The 22780-nt window shown below is 48.1% G+C and overlaps 1 protein-coding gene across 2 annotated transcripts in view; it reads left to right on the top strand.

Moving 5' to 3' along the window:
• The first annotated feature begins 7185 nt into the window (after positions 1-7185).
• WLS (Wnt ligand secretion mediator) overlaps positions 7186-22780 on the top strand; it is a 38439-nt gene continuing 22844 nt past the window's right edge. Inside the window, exon 1 of one of the 2 annotated variants that reach the window (XM_054833763.1) lies at positions 7186-7474. In XM_054833763.1, coding sequence (XP_054689738.1) covers positions 7369-7474 — 106 coding nt within the window. In that variant the 5' untranslated portion in view covers positions 7186-7368. The remainder of the gene's footprint in view (positions 7475-22780) is intronic. The other variant, XM_054833764.1, reaches the window with a different exon arrangement.

The raw sequence follows: 22780 nt of genomic DNA, 5'->3' as shown, positions 1-22780 counted from the left end.
TTCCTCGACCAGGATGAGTATCTTCAGGGATGGAAGCCTCCACGGAACACAGCTCACAGCAATAACTGCTTTAGCCACCCCACCTCTAATCATTTCGTCTTGGAATAAAAGCCTGCAGTTGGGCTCAGATGGAAAATAAGATTAACAAGAAACCCATTTTTCTTCCAAAATTTTTCCCTGTATAATACACACACTTTTATTTAAAAGGACACCCCCCCCCCCTCATCTTGCTAACTCTTAATTCAGTCCCTAGTCTGTGCGGCAGCTTGCCTTGATTACATTGTACTAAATTACTCATCTTGGATATATGCTTCTCTTTATTTTCTCTGCCAAGAGCAAAAATATGATATTATTTGGCAAGAGGAATGTGTATCTAAAATGTCAAATTACAGCTCATAACTATTACGGGATAGTTTTGGCGATAGCCCTTTGTGATTGTTCCAAAACAGATGTCTCTTTCTAGGAGATCCTTAAAACTGAGGCGTGCTTTATGTTTGGTTTTAGGTGGTATTCTGAGAATGTCTCACCAGGACACTAGCTGGGTGCGTGTATCGCTTTAGTTTAACTTCAAATTTCTAATTTCTCAAGGCTTCTGAGTCTTCAACTTGCATTAACTGATGATTCTGCATGTGCACACAGTGCAAACATTGAGAATTGCAGATCCTCTTTTACAATAACCAATACAGCCAACCTATGAAACTGCACGTTATTTAACATAACAGAGAATAAAATTATAACGGTAGTTCATATTGGTCAGCTTTGTCATCTGATGTTTACAAGACTGTTACCGCTGGAACTTGATGAAATCTCTCGTGCCTCTGCCATCTCAATTAACTAATACCAGCTTTTACTAAAATTGAATTGAAGCGTGCGGTTTGGTGTTACGGCTCCGAAGCAGGTACCACCATTACAAATGCTCAGCCCATCCGCATTTGTTCACTTCTCATGGGACTGTGAAAACCAGCTTTGGTTTAAATTTAGCTGCATCTGCTAATTCGGTCTCCAGTGCTAAACTGAGAATGGACTGGATTCACGGGGATATAAAGGTAAGAGGCTGTCAAAAACCCCTCTGGAATTCACTCTTTGTATTCTGGACACCAATAGGAGCAGTTGAGCCATGAAGATTTCACTGTAAACAATTGTACAATTCAGCTAGCAGAAGGAATTTACTTTTGCTAACCTTATTGTCCTAAGATAGCATACTGGGCATCATTTTTAATATTAAAGTGTCCATATCTATCAGTAATACAACTTTGCCAGCTTTGAGGAGGGTACCGACCTGGGGAAAGGCAGTCTCCCGGGATGGATGTACACTTGAAGCCATTCTGATGTTTCAACCGCGCCGTGTTTGAGCTGGTGTCGGTGATGTCCATCGCTGGAGTGGGTGGACACCTGGACACATAGGTAGAGAAACGCCAGGCCGGAATGGCCTTTGTAAAGAAAGCCATGATATTACGGTAGGTGCCAGAAATGGCAAGTTTGGGGTAGGGTTTGATGTGGAGGTTCAACACGAGGCAAGAAGCCCTACGAGAGGTGGAGTGACCGTGTAAAAGCCATTGCAGAAGTTTGGTGGGAGGTGGGAGATTCAGTCTGAGGTAAAGCCCAGCTATAGAGAGAGACCTAAGAGAGAAAAAAAGCGCAGAGCTCCGAGTTTGTGTTTTCATGAGGTCTGAGAAGAGGCGAGAAGAGGCAAAACGGTCCATGGGAAAGTTGTGAGAGGCTGAGCACAACTTTGGGTGATGCTGCGTGGCCCACTGCACCCCCATCACACAAACTTACACTTCTCAAAAATACCGGGGATGCCATTTGAACTGATACGACAAATTCAGACCAGGCCAGCATGGTATATTGCCAGCCCCTGACTGTGCATTAGCAAAACCTTCCAAGTGACCGGAGTTACGTGGCTTCTGAACTGTAGCTTTTTTAAAATGGATTTTGTAGAGGCGAGAGATAGTCATGGGGGGGCGGGGGACGTTAGGGGTGGTTTTGATGAGAGAAATCTTTTGGGCCTCCAGATGATTACTCAATCAATCAAGTAGAAGGATTCAAGTAGAGCTGTACATCCTGCCAGATGATCATTACGTTATGGAAAAGGCTGGGATGGAAGAACTTGGAAATTTAGTGATAAACTAATGATGGATCTGCCCTGGACTCGTTCAGATATCCTGTTGCAGAAACTCTTGATGATTGGATTAATGGTTGAAAGAGACAGCTTGGCAGACTCGAATAAAAGGCTTTCCCCAGATTTGCTTTGGAGGGCTTGAGCCTTTTAACCACACGATAGTTGTAAAGACTATAAATAAAAATTTTAAATCGTTTAAACAGTCTTTAATAAATTATTTTAATGCATTGTTACTGGCCCCTCCTTCAGGATATCACAAGTCTGCACTTTCAGTCTGACAAGCTAAAATGTGCTCTTTGTCAAATTATCAGCTCGCTTTTGCCTCACATACTTAATGGAAGCCTTGATGCTCCTATTGAAGCCTCATCCCAATGCCAGGAAGGCTTTGTTAGCCGATTGAAAGCGTATCAGAGAAGAGCCATCAGGAGAGTTATCTGGGACTGTTCTCTCAATGTTTTTCAAATGCTGGTCCACACGCAGTGAATTACGGCTTTTCTCGCCCAGTTCCTTACCGAGACGGGCAGGACTTGGCGGGGGGAGCAAGGACAGAGGGATGGCTGAGTGGAGGCAGTTGCTGTGGAGGACCTAAGCTGGACATTGCCACCCACCCAGCGCTGCTGAGGGGTCCAGTGGGTACAGAGTGGCAGGGAGCAGGCGTTTGGGGGTCTATGCGTAGGTCTTCTGTTCTCAGCTCTTTGTGGTTGTAGTCTGCTTTCAGGTTGAAATCTGGGTGGGTAATTCCCTTGCTAAGTTAGTGTTCCTTTCTTGCCATATTGTCATCAAAGAAAGCATGCGAGGAGTCCATGACTCCTGAAGAGCAGCATGGGATCTCAGACCTAGCAGGCTGGGTGGCACTTAAATAAAAGGTGTCATGCAGGGGGGGGGGGCGGGGGAAAGTAAAATGAAGCCTAGCTCTGAGTTCCCAGATGTAGAAACAGTGGCAAAATTCAACTTTCCTGGTTCCTAACAAGTGGATGACTGTTTAGCCTTGAACTACAATGGGCCTTGGAAATGACTCAAAATATTTACATTACAGAGTGGGGCTTGCTTAAGATGAAATATTGCATACCTGTCGATTTTCTTCCTGCTCCTAACCGCAGTGGGCAGTTACAAGTTGTAGATCTCTCTCTACTCACCGATCTCAACCCCCACGCACTTTTTTTTGATGCGTGCCGCCCTAGGGTTTGCATTTGAGTATCTTTATGAACCATAGAAAAGGCTTTTCCTACAAAGATAAAATGTTCCCCACCATCTGTGCACTAGAAATAACGTAAAACGCCCTTTTCCTGTTCCATCAGACAATTTTCCACATTATCAGTATCTGTAAGAGAACAGAACTATGAAGTTACCTAGGAAAAAGTCCGAAAGGTTGTATCTGGTGGTAGATGACCATGATTTCACCAGCTTTTTGTCCACTACTATACTTTGTATTTTACATATGGGGTCAGAGTCCGCCGTTGCGCTGGTATAAACACAATGCTACTAATAGTAAAAAAAAAAAGAAAACCTCGCCTCTGTAAAGCAGAAATGAAGCAGCTCAATACCGGACTCCTCTGCAGAAACACAAATCGAAATAACTGTGGCAGGGGGGTTGATTTTAGGGTGGTTTGGGGGTTTTGGGGTTTTTTTTTTTTAGCTTTCTATGGTCGTGTCATTTGACTTCCTAATCCAGGTGATAGATATTCCTCTGTCAAGCCTTTCTCTTGTATTTGCAGCGTATGTCCTTCTTTTACACTTGTGCTTGAAAGGTACCTCTCGTTTCTAGCTTTCCCCCCCCCCCCCCCCATTATTTCTATTAAGTGACCAATTAAAACGAGAGAATGGATGAGGAAAAAATATTGAAACTTTCAGGGAGTTTGACCTCTGCAAACTGAGCATCCAAAGACAGTTTTCTCAAAACTTCTGCAGTAACTTGTAGGGCAGACATGCAGCACCAAAAATTAGAGCTTGTGGAAATCCCGCTGAGCCCTTACCTACGGCTTCAGGCAGCCAAAACCCTTTGAAAAATCTGGGCTCTAGGCCCAGCCCTGCAAAGAGTTCTGTGTGGAAAGACTCCTCCTCCCGCCCGGGGCTGGCCGTAGGATAGCTATTTTAATAGCTGAGGCTTTCAAAACGGCCTGAAGCAGTCAGGAAAAAAAATAATGTAATAAGCGGCAAGTAGATGAGTTCCCGGCTGATTGATTCTGGAGACCTTACGGAGGTAGAACCTGAGATTTGGAAACAGCTGAAAAGGAGAAGCGATGGCTAGAGATGTACTTCCTAATATGCGTTGGGCTGGTTTCTCTCTCCTGCGATTTTGTGTGCGGTCACTTTTTGGCCAGAGAGGGGTCCCAACTCGCTACGGCATGTGCTCTATACGCCCTTTGGACACGTGTCAAAAGTCACACGTGATTAATATCTCTAAACTTTGCGGTATTAAAGATGTAGGAATGTAGTAGAAATGGGAAGTGCCTTATAAATGTGAAGTATTGTTTCCTGTGTTTTCGTTATTTTACTTTTTTCACTTCAGATTTTTTTCCTTATGGCAGGATCTTAGCTCTACCTCCTCACGTTTTTGTCCCAGAAATAAACCGACTGGAACAAATGGGACAGGTAGTGGAAGATTGCACCACGTAACTTCGGTAGAGTCATTAAGGCAGATTGGGTTTAGTGGCACTCGTGGCTCCAGAGATGTTCAGTCCTACAGGTCCCTGCATTTGGATAACCGTGGGACCTCGAAGGGTGGCCGGGACTTGTAAGACTCTCTCCTTGTCAGCGGTGATCACAGACTGTAAGGGAACTGACGTAATTCAAAAGCTCGTGCCATTTCCAACAGAGAAAATCGCAAAAGTCATCTCTCAGAATCAACGTTGTTAGATAGATGTCCTATAAATTAGTATTAGGTGTTTCAAAATAAGCCTTCTTAATAGAAATTGTTCTATGTGGGATGTTTTTGAAATTTTAGTATAAAGTATTTGGTATTTTAAGTCTTTAATTGTCTTGGCACAAAGCCACTTTGATTTTTGGAATCACATCTGTGTGAATGATCCTAGTGGGTTCATAATGGGTACAAAGGACTTGTCCATTAAGAGCTATTTTTAACAATGAGGTCATAACTGTAATGTAAAAGGAAAGCTAAAACTAAACTAAAAAAAAAAAGTTAAACTTGCAATATTCTAAAATATTAAACTGTCCCGCAGTCACAAAATATTTGAAGTTATCCCTGACACCTGTCTTCCAACTTACATTATTAGCCCGATGGTTGGAGGAAGAGAATTTGTCAGCTCTGCAAATCAGGAAAAGATCACCGAAGTAAACACAGAAGTAGCGCATGAGCTCGGTTTCATCTGGTTTTTCAAGACTGACTTTGGAAGCCAAAGACTTAGCGCTGGAAAACCAGCATCAGCATTTGGGGATCACTGCCGCAGTCCTTGCCAGATGGATTCTGTTGTGGCCAGGATCTTGATCACAGCATCACATCTTACTGCATCATCCAGAATACCTCATCGTACTGTTGGCCGGCCTCCAGCATTACATCTCTGCGTGTCTCTGGCACGCTGGGGGTCCGACGCGCAAAACGCTCCCTTAAATGCGCTGAACGCGGAGGGCTGTGCTCTAGGCTCAGGAATTTGCCCACTTTGCCGGGAAGACTCGGGTTGCCACGCCGTTCTTTTTCTGGTGGCGGAAAGGGTGCAAAGGCGGGGAGTCAGCGGCAGGGACTGAGGCCAGATCGTGGGCAGGGGCACGCACCCCTGAACGGGACCTCTTCCTAAACACCGATCAACAAAGCACCAGGCAGACACAGTTCTTGCGCTCACCTCCTTGCCTTGACTGCGTTGTACGGTCGAGGTCCTCAGAAGTCAAACCCCGCGCCCTCTGCTTCTCCACCCTTCCTTGGATTTCTAGATTAATTTCCGACACGGCTTACCTGTATCGGTGCAACGCAGGAAGCTCCCAGGCGGGGCAGGGCAAGTCAGCACACAGCTGGTGGCTGCACCCCGAACAAACCCAAAACCCAACACCTTACTGGAAGCCTGGCGGGTTCGGCTACGGGGCTGCCGCATCGCATTGCCAACACCGCTGCCATTTCCGTGATGTCTGCTGGGGTTCTGGCGTTTGTTTCTTCTAAATGTTTTTTCTCGTTACTGTTTGCTTCAGATTATTATTGGTTCGTGCCTCTAAATGTTTGACCCATCTTTCATTTTGATAGCTCCTGTTGGTAATTTTGTCACCAGTTGTTTCCTTTCAGGACTTATTTTGTTCTCAAGGAGTGCTTTCAGCAGCTCCCCGTCTCGTTTCGGTTGCCCAGGATGGTATTCCATTATCCTTCACGGCACGTCTCGCAGGGCAGCGCGGCACGGATCCGTGTGGCATCCCAGAAAACAGCCGGAAGGCACTAGTATAAAAACCAGAGGTGATGGCAGGGGGGGAGCGAACTCATTCTGGGTCATGTACGGGGACGTGCGAGTAGACCGAGGGAGGGAAGCGGGACGGGTACGTGGCATCTCCTCGGCCGGCGTTCAGAGACAAACCAGGGCTAACGCAAGTGAGAAAACTGCTTAGCGCGAGCTGCTGAGGTGACTCGGAGCAGCGCTAAGGGAAGGACAAAGCGTCGCCTCAGAGCTACCGGGAGAAAAAGAGAAAATCGCAGAAAATGGAACAGCGCGTGGCAGCGGAGATGGAGCCCGCGTGCCTGCGCGTGGTGGGGGAGGACGAGGCGCCCGCTCCTCGTGTCCCGGCCAGGTTTCTCGTGAGGAAGGCGTTGCGTGGATCTTTCTCGCGGTGCAAAGCAGCCGAGGCGTTCACCTGCAGCGCCGGTATATTTGCCGAGAAAGGCAAACCGCATCGCCGCCTCCCCGCGCATCCAGCCCGGGGCTGCCGCCTGCCTTGCACCGGAGGCGGGCGGGGGGTGTGGGGCACCGGGCCACACGCGGGACACCGGTACCCGGGTCGGGCGGCTTCTGGAGAAAACACGGCGGGGGGGGGGAGGCGGCGGTTGGGATGGGGGGGGGCGGCCGGGCCCGGCGGCGGGGCCGAGGGACCGGGGAGGGGCGGCGGAGGCGGCGTCATGTGACCCGCTGCCAGCTCCTTTAAAGCGGCCACATGCGGCCGGGCGGCCGCCACAATCACGGCTGGCGGCGGCGGAGCGGGGCCGGCTCCCGGCGGGCCCGGGCAATCAGTGCGGAGCCTGCCCGCTCTGTCCTTCCCCCCCCCCCTCCCCGCCCGCCGCCCCGGCTGGGGGAGCGGGGGGCTAACGCCGGGCGAAGATGGCTGGGGCCATCATCGAGAACATGAGCACCAAAAAGCTGTGCATTGTCGGGGGGATCTTGCTGGTTTTCCAAGTCATCGCCTTTCTGGTGGGAGGTCTGATCGGTGAGTGCTGAAGGTGCAAACTTTCTCTTCCTCCTCTCCTCGCTCGTGTTGTTTAGCTACTTGTTACAGTATCGCTGACTCGCTCCTATGATCTAATTAGCCCGGCTATTGTAGTTAAGAAAACACAGCTCCCTGGGCCTCTTTGTGCACATTTCACTCTAGTGCCTGCAAGAAAAGAAGGGGCAGAGAAAAGTTTTTTTTTTTTTTGGCCTGGTTTCAGTCTGTACTTAAAGAAGGAGGAAGGGGGGAAATCTTCAGTATGGCGACTGATCGCGCAGGGAAACCTTGCATTGCAAAGTTCATTTAAAAAAAAAATATAAATTATTTTTTATTTTTTAAAAAATTCTTCCTCCACTCTTTTCGTACCTCTGCCCCTCCCCGTTTCTCGGCCTCCGAACCGACCGCAGGAGGAAACCTCACCGCCCGCGATAATGATAACAAAAAAGAATTATATTAGAAAAAAAAAAAAAGGGAAATCAATGGGCGCTGCTCCGGGCGAGGACAGGACCGGGGTTGTGTTTCGGGGGGCGGTGGGACGCGTTTGGGTGTTTGCGATCCACACCCCCCCACACCCCCCCCCCCAGCAGCCGCGCCCGGCCCCGCTCCCCCCGCGCCGCCGCAATCGCGCTTTTGTGCGGGGTCGTTTCTCCTGGGGACCCCCCCACCCCCGATCCGCTTCCACGGGGCGCCCGGAACCGCGCGGGGTCGGCTTGGGTTTGTTACTGCCCACGGAAAACCCGGGTGGCTGCTGGGGGGGGGCTTAAACACCCCCACCTACACACTCCCACCCCCCCGCCGTGCTGCTTGTGCCCCCGCGGCCAGCCACGGGGCCAGGCACGTCCCCCCACCCGTGTTTGAGGCTCCTCGGGTGGCACCCAGCCTTCCCCAGCCGCTTCCCCACGCAGGCGGGGCAGCCCGACTTTCCGCACGCAAACCTCCTCGGTGAAACTTTTGAGCCCAGATTGTGTTTTTCCTTCGGTGGCTCCCGGGAGCGTTTCCACGTCCCGCGAGGCGCTGGCGTGGATGTGACCTTCGGCGAGGAGCCGGCAGCCGGGCTCTGCCGTCCCGCTGCCTCGGGGCTCGCCCCCCGCCCGGGGAGGGAGCCGGGGGTGGAAGGAGGAAGATGGAGGCGAGCAGGGGGTTGGGGCAGTCCCTGGAAAAAAATTTTTTTTTTTTTTTTTTTTTTTTACTAGAAAGCAGCTGAGTTATGCGCCGGCTCCTTGTAATGATCGTCGTATGTATTGGGCCATTTCCAGTGCTGGGGAAGGGCTGTGCTGCCCGACCCCTGCCCGCTCCCCCCAGGACCTGCTGCCCTTCCTCTGGTCCAGGCTCGGAGGGGCCGGTGGGATCCTCAGCCAGGGCTGGGGGCGACTGAAGCTGCACCGCTCGGAAGGGGCATGGGGAAAATTTGTTGCACTTTTTATTTGGGAGAACGGAGTTGGATCGTTCTCGCGGTGGTCCTTGTTTGAGAGAGATCGAGGAACTATCTACAGCCGTTCCCCAGAAAGTAGACTCGGTGTTCCTGATGCACACTAGTGCCTTGCAGCCTCTCTAATTATCTGTCCTTAAGAGCCATAGGAATTCTGCTAAACATAATTTTCAAAAAACTTTACTTTCCCTCATTCTTTTGCTTTAATTCCTCATCTGTGCTTAATCACAAAGGAGTTGGTGGCAAACACTGGATGAAAACCCAGTTTTTTTAGTCCTGTGGGTCTGAACCACCACTGAATATTATTAGGATTGGCTTTTTTCTTTCCTTCTTTCCTTTTTTTTTTTTTAAAGAGCTGGTTCAAGTGCAGGTTACTGAACTCAACGCTGATTCATGAGATAAATTTTCTTGGCCTGTGTTGTGCAGAGAAGCCAGACTCAGTGCTCATCTTAAAAGCGTTTTTCTAGCAGCTTCTCGCTTCTAAGTTTAAAAAAGTAAGTTGCTTGTACAAAGGGAAGGGGTTGATCAGAAAGCCCTGTTTCTGTTGTCGTCTGGGGACAGGTCTGATAAACAGATGTATTTCTGTTTAGCTTTAGAGGGAATAAACAGAGACATTCTTGTTCAGGTTCGTAGGGATTTGGAGATGAAAGAACTTGGCTGCTGTTAGTTCAGTCTTCCATCTTGGTGATTCCCTGGCTGCTGCTGCCGGGCATCCACGGTGGGGGCCCTGTCCTGGGTGGGGGGCACAAGCTGATGCTGGGAAACTGGGTGGGCAGCTCTTCTGCCAGCCCACGGCAATTTGGGGCTGAGTCTCAACGTCTTGCACAAACTCAGGGTAACTTCACGCTGCTGGAGTAAGCACATCTTCTATCTGCAGGCAAGTCCTAGGGGGTTACTGCGGGCAAACTTTCTTTAATTGCTGGAAAACCCCGCTTCTGATCTCTGAGCAGATAAAGCTGCACTAATCAATCGCCCAAACTGGTTTTTCCTCTGCGGCATTTACCACTTCTGGTGTGTTCATGGAGTTAAGAGGCTCTTCCCCCTCTTCACTCCAGCGGCTGTCCGTGGGGCAGCTCCAACAGCTCCCAGGCAACCCTCCCCAGAGCTGGAACCCAAAGTGTATACGGTGTCCGTGAAACAGCTGTAAGCTCTTACGTGTGAACTAGGTGTGGTCTCCCACATCTGGCGCGGGGACGCACAAGCAGGGCATCGCAGCTGGGGCTCTGCGTGAAACCCTTCCCCGGAATTAGCCCCGGAGCGTGCCTTGCCCTTGGGGTGCCCGTGTCCCTGGAAGCTCTGAGCCAGTGGCTTGCGGCCGATCCCGTGGATCACGGCTGGGGCTCGCGGCTCGGGGTCCTGGCCCCTTTGGTTAGTCCCTAGCATGTGGCATTTTCCAGGAGGCATCTGGTGAGGAATGGGTCGGTGGCCGGTGTTCTTCTGCAGCGTGCCTGTGACGGCGGGTGGGGAGCGAAGCGGTGCAGGAGCGCTCCGACTGCCGTTAGCTCTGCCAGCAGCGACCGGCGCTGCTGCTCCTCAGAGGTGTGACACAAGGTGGGATGGGAGCTGAGGTGTCACGGAAATAGCGTTCCTGGTCCGGTTTGATCCAGCGCACCAAACAGACACCAAGAATCTAGTTATTTTAGTTTATCCAGGTCTAGACAAACCAAAATACGTACACAACTGGAACACGGTACAAAGCTAAACCAGCCTTTCCTTTAGCAGTCAGTTAGGTCATATTTCAAAACAATGACTAAGTGCTCTATTTTAACAGATTACTTGTGCAAGTCCAAAATACACAAATGCAACGCATCGGTACCTGATATACCAACGGTGACAAACCTTCATTTTCCTGAAATTGCGTTTTCTGCCAGTAGTGGTTCTCTATCTAGTTTTTGAACAGTAGACTGCATTAATGTCTGAGTTTTCATAACACTTGCACACTTCCAACAGCTCTTTTATTTGGAAGCAGGACTCGTACCAGCTCTCACGTGGATTTTGCTTAGAACCGTACGTTGGCAAAACATGAGATGTACGTGTATGGGAGTGGTTCTCACCAGGGTGAAGTTCCTGTGCCAGTCTAAGGGAGCTTTGCAAAGCTAGGGAGCAAGAAAACACCTCAAAAGAGAATTCTCTTGGGCTGTTTCTTTGTTGTCGTGCTATGGCAGTGATCTGTTGGCTCCAGAAAACTGGGGCTGTCACTGCCTCAAACTGACCTGTTTCCAAGCCCTGCAGAATTTCTGGTGTGCTCTGTTCTCTGTAAACATCTTGTTTAAAGGTTACACTTCTGGATTGTGCGTTATGTGTTCTGTTAGGATGTATCAGTACTCGATAAAACATGATCCATAAGATTAGTCCTAATAAAACCTTGTCTTCGCTGCCCTGCTATGAGCAATAGCATACATAAATTATAGGAGAGCAGGATCGAACAGGAATGTTTTCTGATCTCATTCAAGGCAGCGTTAATGTTTGTGAGAAATTAGGCTACAGCTAATGTACATTCGTGCCAGCGTTCCCAGGAGCCCTTGCATGCTATGCGTATGTGTGCTGCCTTTTCAATATACGGGCTGGGTTCAGCCAGATACTGGGGCGTCCCGGCTCTCTCCAGGGCTGCCACCCGGCTCGTCCAGGCTTTGGGGTGTGCTCACGAGCATATGGAGCCAGGTTAGCTGGTGACCACCTTGGACTCAGCCTGAGGAGAAACCTTCCCACAGCTGGACCAGCTGCAGCATCCATCTGGCTGTGGTTGTTACTGGGAGTTTTGACCGGGATGTTCCAACGGAGGTCACACCACAACTGCTGCTCTAGGGCCAAAGCTGAGCTAGGACACCTCGTGTCCTCTCCTGACTGCTGGCCTGGTGTAGAAATGTTGTCTGTATGGAAATCTGACTTCACTCTAGTGTGGATTCAGTGCCTCTTGGTTTTCTTAATTTGTAACCAAACGCTTCAGTTTAATCTTCCTCTGTGTACCTTGTGGGAAGCTGTTGATGGTGTCCCTCTTCGTAATTTCCCTTGCATCCTGGAATTCATTTATATATGCAGTATTTTAAAAAGGGGGGCGGGGGGGAACCCAAAACAAGACTTTACTGCTCAAATCTGTCTAAAGATTGTGGAGATAGCAGGAGATTGTGTATTAATCCAGTCCCAAGTTGTCAGGCACTTTTTATAATGCTCCGCAGCTGCCACAGAGTCCTGGTGACCGCTGGCCCTCCTGGGTACCCAGGCAGGGCTTCGTGCATCTTGGTGGGCACTGTGCCGCTGCCTCATCCCCTCAAAACCCGGGCAGATGCATGAACCTGCAGCCTCTGGCACGCTCGCTGGTCTGTGGTTAAGCTAGCTTGTGCTTCACTGAATGTCTGGTCTGTTCTAATGACCTGGCGTCAAGAAATCAGCCCACCTTCCCTGCAGCTTTCTCTCTCTGTTACTTCGGTCCAGCAAAGGGATGGGCATCTTGCCCCCGGTTTTCCGGTACTGCGGGAGGCTGCAGCAAAGAGCAAAGCTGCTGGGCAGAGGGGCAGGCTGAAATGGAGGGCACGGGAGGAAATCGGACAACAGAGCTCTGTGCAGCAATGTCCCCGCTTCAAAACTGCGATTTTTGTCCCTTTAGACAAGTTATTGAAAACTTTTCAATAGCTTATTTTATGTGAGTTACTTCTAGGACTCCAAGGACGCCTTGTCCCAAGTCACAGATTATCTTGGTTTCAGTTCAAACGAGCTGACTGAATGCAGGAGAACCTCTCTGCAGTGAAGACAAAGTCCAGGAGCAGGCATACATACGGTTAGGGACTGGAAGCCCGGTGCCCAACCGTACACTTTACAGACTTAACTGATTGGAAAAGTGGAGGTATTTATTTAGCACGAGTCCTCTGGACGAGGGGGATGCATTTCAGAAGGTGCAGGTTCACTGCTCCCGTGCCTCTGCTTAAGGCTGAAAAAAACAGAATTGTTTTGACTGGAGCAAATAAAACTCTTACTTGTGTGTCTCACCCAGAGAGATAATGAGTCATGTGTATAAATGGCTGAGCAGCTATCAACAATTCCAGTTCATTATCTAAATGTCTGATTTGGCTCCTGAGCAGAGAGTTTCCAGGATTTAATTTTCTTTCCTCGGATTTCATTACCTTCTTAGGGCTGAACTGATCTTTTGACAGGAGAGACGCTCTGGTTTCTAAGGTATGTGGATGCAGCCTGCTAGGGAAGAGTGTCTGCGGGCTCCAGGACAAAGACCATTTTTATATGCCTGACTTTCTTTCATCGCTGGCCTCTCCAGAAGATGGGCAAGCTGTGCTGAATAGGTCGGTGCTGTACCGTGGACATGAATGCCAATAGATTCCTCTGTATAGACACATTCCTTCAGTGCTGCAGCCTTGGCAGAAGCACTGGGAGCCGATGAAAAAGCAGACATGAAAGGTCATGTCTATTTAGTTTAGGTCTGCTCAATTCTTCTTTTTAAGAGCTGTAACTGTAGCTGAATGGGCAAATGTGCCAGAAATGGAGAGTTCCCAGGCAGAAACATCAGTGCTGGGGGCCCGAGGAGCGGGCAGCGAGGCTGTAACTCCTCCAAGGAGCTGGTTTTCTGCTCTTCTGACGGCTGCACCGCTTCCAAACTGCCGTTAACTCGGGGGAGATACATCAGGGAAACCCTGCACCTCGTAGTTTAGCTGAAGAGGAAGGTCTTCTTGCTGCTCCTCTCTTCTTTTGTGCTGATACCGATTAAACAGGCTGGGCTTCAAACATGACCCAAACACTTCCCAAGCGCTGGTCGTTCTGCCTCTCTGCCTTTGCAAGGGGCAATGATTAAACAGGAAGTCTTTTTGTTAGTAAATAACATTTATGGTCTTTGAAGTCACGGTATAACTCCGGTAGCCTCGGAAAAAAGCCTTTGAAGGGCGCAAGGTGTCCATCTGCTCCGGGACTGCCTGTGGCTGGCCCCAGCCTGGGAAGTGCCCGCGGATCTGATCCCTCCTATTCAAATGCAGATGAAATTCTTTACATATCTGAGTATTGGCGGTTTCAAGGTATCTTGTTATCTGTAGTGTGCGACTTCTAGAGTTCCAGGCTGTTGCTCAGGAGAAAAAGCTGCTGGATAACGTCGGGTGGCACTGCTATTTTAGACCTCTGTTTGCAGGGATTTAATATCTTGGCAGGGCGTAGCAGGAAATGCATTTCATCCGAGTCGAAAATTGACAAAGGACGACTTGGAAGAAAATCAGACTGTCTGTGGCAATTAGTAAATCACTTCTACCTTTTTTTTCCCCCCTTCCTCTTTTAAATAAAATATTTTTGAATATATATTTCTGTATTTATGGAACTCATACTGCTAGTGCTCACTCTGTTTGCCTTTGCTGCTGCTGTTGCATATGTATATGAATGGTGGAGGTCATTCATTCAGATCTCCAGCAAATATACTTGTACTTTACTGCCTCATAAGGTTTTCCTGCTTTGTGACTTGCCTGGGGCTGAGGGAATAATCCCTTATCTGTGAGAGCAGGATTGTTCCCCAGAAGCCCTTTGGCTGGTGTTCAGTGGCAGCAGCCTTGCAGGGTGCTGGGACTCCCCTTCCCGCAGCTGTGTGTTCAGGTTTAAAGGCTCCTGGTACAGCTGCTCCTGCAGCTCTTTGAGAACTGACTTCTTCAAGAAAATCTCCAGTTTGCACTGCTCTAAAGAGGCTGTGCTGCACAGATAACTCTTCTGCTAGCACAGCCCAAAGCTGCAAAAGTGGCATTGAAGAACAAACCTGGAGCAAAAAAATCCCAGCTGCCTCTCCCCAAAATGCATACACACGGATATCTCGGGGTACTGCGTGGTTATAGGAAGCTAAGAAAGCATAGAAATTCCTCAAAACCACGGTAAGGCTGCTCTGCTGGCTGTAGTGCTTGGTTAGGGACCTCCAAATCTGGCAGCTCATGTCCATTATAAGGCTGTAGGTTTGGGTTTGGCAGAGGTCTGGGCTGCTGTCTGTGCCACCAAATGTCACCTTCCATCCAGCCGTGCTCCAAACTCGGTCAGGACTCCCATTGCCCTCCAACTGCAGTGGAAAAGCCATCGCTGCCCGAGCCAGCGCAGTTGCCAGAGGAGCTACGTGCACAGCCTGGTCCTGGCTTGTCCTCCACATCCAGCACAGGAGACCTGGATGCAGAACACGAACTTGGGTCAGGAATTGCCCAAACTAGGCTCTGGAGATTTGGACAAGTTTATTTTCATGGTCTGAAACAAAAAGGACAGAGAAACCTGTAGTATTGAGAAATGTATTGGAGAGGACAGAAATGAGGATGTTTAGCTACAATGCTGTGTCTGGCAACTCCTGGTGTAAATAAGGATGGAAATGGTGCCCTGGGGCTATAAAGCTTGATAACACCTGAAGTCGAATGCTAAGAAAGAACTCCTTTCTCAAGGGGAGTGGGCTTCTAGTAGATGGTGGCATGGTTTTTTGTTTGTTTTTTAAAAGATCAATTAGGTGATTTAAATGTACAGCAATTCTGCATATAAAAGCTGCCACAGTGTTCAGAAAAAGTCTTTCACATAGCTCGTGAAATAGTAACTAGCAATAAAAAAATAGTAATTTAAAGACTGTGTTAGTGGTCACTCTCACCAACATATTAAACTGGTAGCATCAAGGCCAGGAAGGAGGGAGGTAGAGAGGAAAACTTCCACTCTGCAGTAAATATATAAGTATATATAACATTATTCAGGTTCTTGCTCTTCTAGTTGGAAAAGCTCAGTCTGTCCGATGATAAATTAGCTTGTTTATTCCTATCCTGCTGTTGGTTAGTGTAATGAAGCAGAAGTCCATTGTGTGTGCTCATTGGGTAGTGATGGCTCTGCACAGAAGGGGGTAATTGAGTAGAAAAGCAGAATGCTCCTGGTGCATGGGAGAAGTTAACACCACATGAGGTCACTGGGATTCAAGCTTTAATCAATGTAGACACAATGCAATTGAGATTTTCTAAAGGGCTTGTTTATAGTGCGAGAGCAAGGGTCAGTAGTTAATTTGAAATGCTGTAGGTGTTCTAGATGAGAAGGTACAAAATATGTATCACAGAGGTAAGTACTCCTGTGGGAGCAGAGCGGGGCTGTTGTTCCTGTAACTGGGCTGAACGCCTTGCTTGCAGGGGGAGGGAGGAAGGGAGGGATTATTTGAGGGTTTATTGCAGGAGCTTTTTCAAGATCTACTTAATTTAATGAAATTAATAAACTGAGTGCTGGTGGCTTTTATGCAAATCTAGGCATACATAACATCATAAAATGAAAATATTGAAAAATTGAGCTTACTTATAGTAAGTATTTTTTTACCTAAAGATTTAAGTCTAAATACAGAGAAATGGTGTTTCTTTTTTCTCTTAGGAATGGTTCCTTAGGTAAGCCCCTTTCCAGGTGGGTTCTTGTTTTCTGCTCCCCCCCCCCCCCCCGAAAAGGGCGGATGAATGGTAACACATTAATAGATTGCTTCAAGAACAGTATAGCTGAAACTAAAGGAAAGCTACTTACTGCTTACAAGAGAGACGTTAAAGCTGTCAAGCCTGGAACTGGGGCTTTGAGGGGGGGAAAAAAAAAGTTGTACAGCTGCTCAGTGCTATTTGCCAACATCTTTCAGGGTAAGACCAGTGGGCTGGTGGAGTTTGTCTAATGAGTCTTCTCTGTTTGCCCGAGCCCACGTACCATCACTAACGTGCTTTGCAGAAGAGGTCAGGCCTGGGTAGGAACAAGTTCTGCTTGTGGCATTAAGATGCAAAAAGGTATTTATTAAAGATTGATAGCTGTTTGGAGAAAGTAGGCTTCCTTTTCTTCTGTCCTTAAATAGACCTAATGGGTTTAACTTTGTATTTTTTCTCTTAGAAATTTAAAGGTGAAATGTCTTTTTTTGCCCATGTTTGAAGATTCATTAAAGGTTCATGGTCACCAAAAAGCCTCCTTACTCTGTTTTTTTACTCTTTCTTTTTGTATTCTGCCTTAACTAAGCTTTGGGCCCCTAAGTTTTCTGTAGGGGCAGCTGAGCATCAGCTGTAAATGCACCAACAGCGGGAGGGAGCGGGTTGGGTGGGGAAGGGGAGAGCAGGACCTGGGAGCTCCAGGGAAAGCTGGCTGTGACTCTTTGAGGTAGAATCATAGAATGGTTTGGGTTGGAAGCGACCTCACAGCCCATCCAGTTCCAACCCCCCTGATATGGGTAGGGACACCCTTCACTAGCCCAGGTTGCCCAAAGCCCCATCCAACCTGGCCTTGAACATTTCCAGGGATGGGGCATCCACAACCTCTCTGGGCAACCTGTTCCTGTACTTCACCACTCTAACAGTAAAGAATTTCTTTCTAACATCTAGTCTACATCGACCCTCCTTCAGCTTAAACCCATTCCCCCTTGTCCTGTCACTACACTCCCTGATAAACAGTCCCTCACCATCTTCCCTGTAGGCCCCTTCAGGTACTGGTAAGCCGCAATTAGATCTCCCCGGAGCCAAAGTGAACTGTGTTGGTGATGGTGTTGTGTCACATCTGTATGACGTGCTCCATGGCAGACGCTCACATGCACTCGCGAAGCGCGTGGACTGTAAATGCGATTGCTGCTTGGTATGGGGAGGTTTCACCCTTGCAGGCGGGAGCAGGATTTTCCAATGCCTCTCTTGATCGCAGAATGGTGAGGCTTTGTGACTCTGATCTCCTGGGTGGTAGAAAGAGCATTAAAAACTGTTATAAGGAATAGAATGTGGCGATTTGATACAGGGCAAAGATTCGGGGCATTCAGAGAAAGTGGTGACTAGAAATCTGAAGTGGAATTACATCTTCATCGGGACTGGTGTGTGCACAGGATCCAGCTGGCAGGATATTTGACTGCTATATAGTAGCTTAATATTTAGCCTGTGTGGGGAGTGATGGAAATAGGAATGAGAGGGCAGCAAGAGCAGCACAGCAGCATCCTGGGGGCAGCACCTGCCCTCAGGACCGGGTGGGATAGGGCCCCGGGTGCCCTGCTCTGACCTCCTGAGTGGCCCTGCTGTGGGCAGGATCTTGGACAAGAGGCCTGCTGAGATCCTGTCCCATCCAGAGTAACTCCGGTTCCTCAGTGTCAAACGGAGCTCTTCCCTTTGAACCGCTTCATTTTTAAATACGCTGGCCAAGGAAGCATAATTATGTAATATGTGGCTCTAGCTTTCGTTTGAAGAACGATGTTGTGAAAATCAAGGTTGGGATGTTGTGATTAATTCATTATACTTGTATTGATCGGGGGAGTGGGTGTTTCCTTTCCTTTCTCAGTAACCAAACTTAAGAGGGTTATGTCTCAACTAGAACTTACCAATTCCCCACCCCCCTAAATTTTAATGTTTGATTTAGTTGGCCACAGTGTTGCCCTTGTTTTGAACCAAATTAAAACTTTTGGTTCTGAGGATTTCTGGAGTGTGGTGGTAACCAGGCCCTGGCCCAGTGGCTGAGGAGGAGCCCTGTGAGGGATAGGCCTGCACCCCCCGTCCCTTCAGAATTCGTCACTGTTTACCCGTTTGCTGGGTGTTTGGGGCAGGACAGCAAATTCTGTAGGGTTTTACTGTGGAGAACGCAGGGGGACAGATGCAGCGTTGGGGTGTCCCGGCCGTGTGGTGAATCGCTTCAGCTGTCTGCTTCTGCTCACACCCTGTTTAGTTTACATGAGGTGACAGAATTTCAATTCCGGTTGATATGTAGCAGAGAAATCCTCTCTGTCTTGGCAATCAGCATGGTCACCAGTGCTGAGGAACCAAATCGTGACATCTTTTGCTAAATCAGACCATACGGTCTGTGACCTCTCTGGCCGGTCGATATAAGGTATGCTGAGATGTCTCCTTCAAATCCTCTTATTTGGAGTTACTCTATAACATCTTCAGGTGAAACACTGCTACCAGTTCAACACGAGACTGAGTAGTTTTGGATCATTCAGCACTGAAAGCAATTCAATTTCTGTCCATCCCCCCACCACTAAAAGTCTGTCTGTCTTTTAGCTGCTGCTGTTTCTTGGGTACATAGCTTGAGAAAATCCATACGCTTGAGCCAGTGTACCATCAGCTGTGTGGAACTTTCAATATGAAAATTGAGAAGAGTCTCACTGGAAATTATGAGCACGAGTTCCTTCAATCTGTAGGACATAGCTGCAGTGGCTTTGAAAGTTCACCAGAAGTCCTCCCTGGGAAGTGGTGACCATGCTGCAGAAGGCACCTGGCTCTGGCTGGGTCTTTTCCAACCTTAAGATTCAATGATTCTCACTGGCTCATTGCAAGGACCATGCTCGCTTGGCAGGGAGCGGCAGGGTCTGCTGTGCCCCCTGTAATTTGGGATACGCTTGGGGCTTTTGCAGTGGGCCAGGCACCTCCAAAGCCTCTGCTGGAAGAGACAGGGTGAGTGGCTTCCCCCACTGTGCCAGCCGGTCACTGCATACCTTAAAGACCGATGTGTTTATAGCATGTGTGCAAACAAACTTCAAAGAGGGTAAGCTGTATTCACGCCCCAAACTAGCATGAAAACCAGTGTGCTGCAAAAGAGAGGTTGCTCAGACTCTGTTGGTTTTAAGTTCGTGTCTGTGCTTGCCTGGGTTTTTTAGGAAGATTTAATGAAGGTTTGTCCCGTCGGTGCTAAGGAGGGCTCTGGTGGTCACAGCCACCTCCTGCCCGCTTCCCACGGGCACAGGCACGCCAGCTCCGTGGGGATCGTGGCTGTTGCTGTGAATCATCCTGTCTCTAAACTTGTCTGTGGGAAGTTTTTTCTCTGAAGTAGGGGGGTTGGAAGTATCCACCGACAGAGCTAGCAGCTCCGGCAGCCTCGTGCCTCCAGCTTTCGGCATCCAGCACTGCTGCGGTTGAACCCTGTGGAGCGAGGGGTGTCTGCCCGATGCCCGCTGGGGCCACGGCACCTTCACGGGGGGCTCCCCCGGCAGCCCCACGCCAAGCCCACAGGGCTGGCTCCGGTCTGAGCTGGCTACTGGAGAGCCGCACTCCCCACCTGCTTCTGCAAAACCTTCCTGACCAGAGGCCTGCTCCTTGGGTTCCCTGCGAATGGAATCTGCATTACTGCAGCGCTTCTCATCGCAGCGAGCAGGCTGGAATGTGGGCTGAGGCTTATCCGCTGTCTTATGCACAAAGGGCTATTTAATTATTTACAGGCTGACATATATCATTTAATATATAAAGCTGAACCCTCTACCAGCCCACAGGCAGAATGGCCGAAAGCAGCCTGCTTGGCACCACGTTTTATCTGAAATCCCTCGATGCTAGCTTTGTTTTGCATAGCACTTTGTAATACTGTTAGTTGACTTGGCTGCAGTTTCACGAAGCATTTTTTTTCCACTTGGTTCAACACTCACTTGAATTTAATGGGACTGGAGCCAAACAAGTAATGGAAGCCAAGTGCCGACGTTTGGTGTGCAGTTCCTGACAAGGAATATATATAGTAATTGTCTCTTGCTCCTCAAAGCTGTAACTTTGGCAGAGGGGATACTTGAGTTAGCATGCCAAGAATTTAAAATCATAATCAGTCAGTGATGAAAACATGTATTTATGGCCATAATGAGTTGCATCAAAGCAAGAAACATTCATTTTCTCTGTAGAAGTAACAATGTCTCTTAATTCAGAAATGCCTACTTTTAAATCACACAAAGATCTGTCGGAGTTAAAAAGCTCTGAGAGCTTGGCCTGGTGTCCGGCTTATTTCACAGCAATATTCCCAATATTCACTTAGAGCTGCAGATTTAGCCATGGTTACCAGGTTCTGCATCGAGGCATGATAAAAGACTGTTGCACCATTTTATGCACTTACGGCACATCATTAAAGCATTCTGTAATCCTGGACTTGCAGCTAGATTTCTTGTTTGGTTTTTGAATGCTTGATTTTATTTTATCTTGCTGTTTCTTTCTGGCATATCAATGATTTGTTCTGGTTTGGGGCTGCTGTAACGTGGGAGCTTTTTGTGGTTCCCAGAGGAGTGCTGGATGCAGTGAGGGTTTGAGATGCAGCAGTATCTGTGATGCACTTAGGATTGATAGCAAGAGCAGGCACGAATCTGGGGTGTTCCTGCTTGAGTGAATCCGTTTCCTTTCAGCCCACCCTTTATGCCAGCATCACTGCTGCATTTCAGCTGGAAGAAACTTATTGCTGTCAAAAAAAAAAAAACAACCAAAAAACCCACTGAAAAAAATGCAGTTTATAAACAACTGCTTTTTAATAACTTCCTCCCGACTCACATGTTGAGTCATCTCTCCCCAGCCTGTAGGAAGGAGTGCAGATGTCATCTTCCTAATGCGGTGGCACGTTAAGTGAAGATGCTATGTGGAGTTCCTGGCTTGCATCCCAAAAAGCAGTGGAGCTGCTGTTGGGATGCTGCACCCAGAGGACCTGGCTCTGAATCCCCTGGCGAAGTGCGTGCGGACGGCAGCGAGCTGAGCTGAGGAACCCTGAGCTGGCTCTGCCCCGGACGGGGCTGCGGGTGGTCGGGTGGGTGTTGCTCAGTTTTGGTTTGTTTTTCTCTTGCAGTTTGTAGGTAGGGTATTATTGCTTGCTGCTGGAGTGTTTGGTGGGCTGCGATCTGTTCAGGAAGTCCTGGACCGTCTGTCAGAACGAGGATGGTGACAACATGACAATAGCCTTCTGCTGGAGCCCACGGGCTGGCCACCTTATCCCCGGTTTTACGTGCCCACCTTGGCGGCTCTTCTCTGGAGACTTTGACATTAAGTCATCTGTTACTCTATATGGCTGCATGTCTCTTATTCTACGTGCTACTTCTGTTTTAACTTGTAATATAGAAACATTTCAATGCTTATCAGTTGTGTTAGAGCATTTTTATATTAATAGGTTAAATTTACACTTACGTTTTTGAATTTTGAGCCTTATTTTCATTTTTAAATGGAAAGTTTGGGGGTTTTCATAAATGTCATTTCACAAGAAACTTGTATTACATAACTTTAATTTCTTCAAATTCTACTGAAAACAGAAACCAAATAAAACTCTTTTAACAGCTTAAAAAGAAGAGTTAACCTGCTCCATCTGCTTCCCCAGACCTGTGAAGCTGCAGGAATTCCTTGTGGCCTGTCCAATGATACCTTCCTGGTAATACTTCAGAAAATAGGACAGTTCTGGCTTAATTGCAGTAAAATGTATTGGGCGTTAAAACATGCTGAGCTGGCTGTTGTGCAAAAAAAATACTTCTGTCTGTGACCAAAAGGGAATAGATCCATCAGGGACAGGGAAATTACCGACCTTCTGGTCGGTTGACTTTGACCCGTGGCAGCCCCTCAGATCGTACTGGGGAGATGAGGAACTAGAGCATCTCCAGCTCTGCTTGTCCCCGTGGTTTGCCAGTTCTGAGATGCATTAAAATAGCATAAAAATATTTATTTCCAAAATTATATTGGAAACAGGGCAGAACCACTGTCATAAGAATTCTTTACATGGAAGAACTATGTTGGAAATATATTTGAGTTTTTAAAAGCCTTTTCTTTCTGTGAGATTTGAAGGTGGTTTATGCTGAAGTTCTGGCTGAAGGTAGAATGCTTTTTTTTTTTTTTTTCCTGCTTTCATCCTTATTTGTACTTCAGAATTTCTGTTTCCTCATCGATGTAAAGCCTGAGCAGTATAATCCTCCACAGTTTTAGTGATCTCATCTGGGATGTTGCCCATTTTCATTGTATTAGAATAATGTATATCTTGTGCACATGCACAAAGCCTCATTGCTTGCCGTGGTGATGGGGGCACTGCAGAGTTTGGAGGGGGTGTTTCAGAGCCAAGATGTCTATTCAGCTGCTTTTGTCCCAATATCTCAAAAGAAAAAAAAAAGTGCCTGTGGCTAGGGGAAAGAGACACAAATCTTTGGTTGCAATAGTCATTAGTTCACACCTGACTTACAGCAGAAGGAAGAAATACCTTCATGC

This window comes from Grus americana, chromosome 8 (genome assembly GCF_028858705.1).
Source record: "Grus americana isolate bGruAme1 chromosome 8, bGruAme1.mat, whole genome shotgun sequence".
Taxonomy (NCBI): Eukaryota; Metazoa; Chordata; class Aves; order Gruiformes; family Gruidae; genus Grus; species Grus americana.
Note: the sequence above shows the minus strand (reverse complement) of the source record. Positions and strands in the feature narration are given on the sequence as shown.